General features: G+C 38.4%; 1 protein-coding gene across 1 annotated transcript in view; it reads left to right on the forward strand.

The window, feature by feature from the left end:
* The window catches only part of LOC105503154 (keratin-associated protein 4-12-like), an 11,059-nt gene that overhangs the window by 431 nt on the left and 6,557 nt on the right, over positions 1–4,071 (forward strand). The window contains exon 2 of the mRNA XM_011929945.1: positions 1–169. This exon is cut by the window's left edge and continues 34 nt beyond it. Within this exon, the coding sequence (XP_011785335.1) occupies positions 1–169 (169 nt within the window). The remainder of the gene's footprint in view (positions 170–4,071) is intronic.

Raw genomic sequence — 4,071 nt, forward strand, 5'->3', positions numbered from 1 at the left:
TGCTGCCGCCCCAGCTGCTGTGTGTCCAGCTGCTGCAGGCCCCAGTGCTGCCAGTCTGTGTGCTGCCAGCCCACCTGCTGCCGCCCCAGCTGCTGCATCTCCAGCTGCTGCCGCCCCTCTTGCTGTGAATCCAGCTGCTGCCGCCCCAGCTGCTGCCTGCGTCCAGTCTGTGGCCGAGTCTCCTGCCACACCACTTGCTATCGCCCAACCTGTGTCATCTCCACCTGCCCCCGCCCCTTGTGCTGCGCCTCCTCTTGCTGCTAAATCTCTCCTTGTGATATTTGTCATACTATGAATGTCTTCATTAGTCACATAAAATGCACTGTAGACAGCCAGTCACTGGAAAAATGAATGCTTCCCTGCCAATTTGTCTCATGTGGCATTCAGAGTGGACATTCAGCTTTTCTGGGAAATGACAGACATAAACACATTCACTAAAATATGTTGTGCCAGGCCCCAATGCAGTTATTTTTAGATGAGCAGTGTCTTCATTCGAAGGGGACACTAACTATGATGATCTCATATAATATTGTTTTCACATATTAATAAACAGCCACTTCCTTAATATTGAAATCTCCTGATTTGTTAGTGATTTCATTGTGTCTCTGTGTGTGTGTGTGTGTGTGTCTTTACCTGTCACTTCACATCAAGGGCCATCTCTCTTCAAATGCAGGACAGCATGTTTAAGAGCCTGGGCTCTTGATTCATGTTACCTGATTGGAATCATGACTCCCCTAAGTATTTGTTGTCTGGCTTGGGGCAAGATGTTTAACCTCCTCAGGCCTCAGTTTTTTTCTCTGAGAATAGAGATAATGCATTATGTTCTTTAAATGTTCAGAGACATAACCCATGTAATATACTCACCACAGGGCCTGGTACATAATGCAGTATAGGCTCTTAATGTATTCAACTTCTGGCCAAGTGTGGTGGCTCACATCTGTAATCCCAGCACTTTGGGAGGCTGAGTGGGTGGATCACTTGAGGCCAGGAGTTCAAGACCAGTGTCGGCAACATGGTGAAGTCCCTTCTCTACTGAAAGCACAAAAATTAGTTGGGTGTAGCAAGAAAATTTGTATCATTGTTGGACTGTATTCTATAACTCAAAATTAAGTTTTGGTATATGCCTCAAATGTCCCTTAAAAACTCCAGCAAGTTCAACACCATGAAGTCATCTACATTTTGTCTGACTGTATTTCTATTTCCAGTATGTTCCATTATTGGTTGTGGAAATTTTGAGTGTTCTCCCTAGCTCAAGTACTTTTTTCTTATTTCCTTTCTTCCCCTTCCCTCCCCTTCTAATCCCTTTACCTTCCCTCCACCTGCCCTCCCCTCTGCTTGCCTGCCTGCCTGCCTTCCTTCCTTCCTTCCTTCCTTCCTTCCTTCCTACCTTCCTTCCTTCATTCCTTCCTTTTTTCCTCTCTTAACATAAAATGATCTTTCAGAATACAAAGCGTACCTTCTAAGTCAAGATTTCTGGAAATTTATGACATCCATGGCAGATTTCTCATAAACATTTTATACCTTTTAATTAATAGATGCTCAACGTCTTAGTATTTCCAGACTGAAACTCCTTTATAATTTTAGCCTCTAATGTTACTGAGGTTTCTTCATTTTCTTGATGGTTTTACTCCTTCATTTTGGGCTTTAATCACCTTGCGTTGTCTTAAGAGAACATGAGTGGGACTTCTTAAGACTCAGTTTTCTCATCACCAAAACTCAAATAAGGGTTATTCTAAAAGATGAAAAAATGTGTCACGATATGTGCAATATATCTTATTTATATAAATATAAGGGTATATACATTTCAGCTAATAATCCAAAGTATATTAAAATTGCTTTAAATCCAAAATTTCTACAAATCAGAATGTTATTTATTAGCTGTGTTATATTTCCCAAGAAATGTAACTAAGAGCTAGTTAGTATTTCTGAAATGTAAAAATAAAGAAGTTTTAAGTTGTCAAGAGACTACATGAATAGAAATTAACATTACGTGGGCTTCACTCCAGCCTAAGTTAGGCGTTATAGTCTTAGCATATCATAAAAATGCCTTGCAGACACTTTGAGCTTCAGTCTTTTCCATTCACTCTAAATTATTCTAAAGAGTACAGACTTGTCATTTCATACATCAGAATTAACAAACCTTTTATCCTCCCGTATGTTCTTCTTTGACAACTACTCATTACAGGATATAGGCTTTGGTTTTAATATTATGCTTTATTAGCTAGAGTGAAATCAAAGACTATAGGTTTTATATGGTCTTTTCAGTATTAAAGTATATGAAGCTTGTAATTTCCTGTGTCCACAAGAACTGGGCCACAGCAGGAATGAGATGACACAGTGTATCTGTGTAATAAAGAGACTATTTGCAAAGGGGTAGCTAGAGTCCAGGGAAAGCAACAAGGGAAACCTCAGTACCCAGGGCTCACAGTAACAAGGAGCAGGTACCCCAGGCCTATGCAATAATTTGGGTGAAATGTCCCAAGGGTGGCACGTGAAACTTCTTAGGATGAGTATGCACAGACACTCCAGTACAGTCATTGCCTTTGGAGAGAGTTATGGTGCTCTAAAGGGTCCAAAGATGATATGGAAGATACTGTGGTGGTGAAACCCAAGGTAGATATAAATTCATGAATGGGAAAGTGTGACTGCAGTGATTATTCTGTGGTCACATCAGCTTTACCTAAATGCATAGTAGAGATGGATTTTAAGTGAATGAAACATTGATTTAGTTGATGTTTCATTCACTTCAAAGTCACTCAGTATTATTTACTCATGCTAAATATATACCTTTGGAATTGCTCAAGCCTTTCTAGCTAGTGAAACTAAGCAAGATAGAACTCCAGAGGAGCAGCAAGAGATGCCTGTTTTGATTAAGGAAGTAGCTGAAACAAGAGTTTTAATTCCCATGAACTCCCTCATAATAATCCAATCTGGCCAATAAGTAAGGAAGAGGTTAACAACAGGCTTGGTGATTAAACAAGTTGGCGCCACCAATTGTTTCAGCCGCACCACCTAAGTCAGAACTTTACAGGAAACTCAACAAACCTAGTAAGACTCATACGCCGCTGCACACTCAGCTAGTGCATTCTTTTCAATGCCAGTTTCAGAAGCCAGACAGGTGCAATTTACATTTTCATGTCAAGGAACCCAGTATACATATACCATTTTGCCATGTAGATATATGAGTTCACTAGCATATTGCCATAACCTATTAAGGCAGACTGGAACTTGATAACCATTAAAAGTAAGTTAATACCATACATTGATGACTATGATACTAGCGCATGAAAAATCATTAGCAAATTGAAAATCAAGTCCAGACATAGACTAAAGTACATAAAAGAATTTATTATATAAAAAGGTGGCACTTTAACTCAGTAATGGAAAGATGTATTCTTTAATCAATGATGTTGAGCCATGGTCATATCTGATTATAAAACATTTAAACCTCATATTTTGTATCTGTATACATTCCTAGTGGGTAAAATCTTTTAAAATATAAAATATGAAACCTTGAAGTTAACAGAAATTATAGGATAATGTTTATATAAATTTATAACTGGAAAGGTCGTTCAAAATATGACACATACCCAGGAACTGTCAAAGAAAAAAATTCATAAATTTGACTGCACCAAAAGCAATATGAGGATAAAGAAAATTCCTTTCATATCTGATTTTGCAGAGAGGTAGTGTGTATAGTGATTAAAAACATGGACCCAGTGCTGGGCTGGCTGAAATAAAATTATAGCTCCCCTGCTTACTGGCTTGAATCCCACCTGTGCCTTAAGTTTCTCATCTGTAAAGGGAGGATTACAATAGAATTTACCATACTGGATTGTTGGGACTAGTAATTGAGCTAATATATGTAAAACATTAGAACAATTGCAAAACATGTCATTTGTTATATTGTTATTCCAACATCCAGCAAAACTTTCAGCATACAATATTTAGAGCTGAGAGAGAGAGAGAGAGAGGAAAGAAGGAAAGAAAGAAAGAACGAAAGAAAGAAAGAAGTAAAAAAGAAAAAGAAAGGAAAAGAAAAGAAAAAAGAAAGAAAGAAAAAGAAAGAAA

Source organism: Colobus angolensis, unplaced genomic scaffold (assembly GCF_000951035.1).
Source record: "Colobus angolensis palliatus isolate OR3802 unplaced genomic scaffold, Cang.pa_1.0 Scaffold83, whole genome shotgun sequence".
NCBI classification, from domain to species: domain Eukaryota; kingdom Metazoa; phylum Chordata; class Mammalia; order Primates; family Cercopithecidae; genus Colobus; species Colobus angolensis.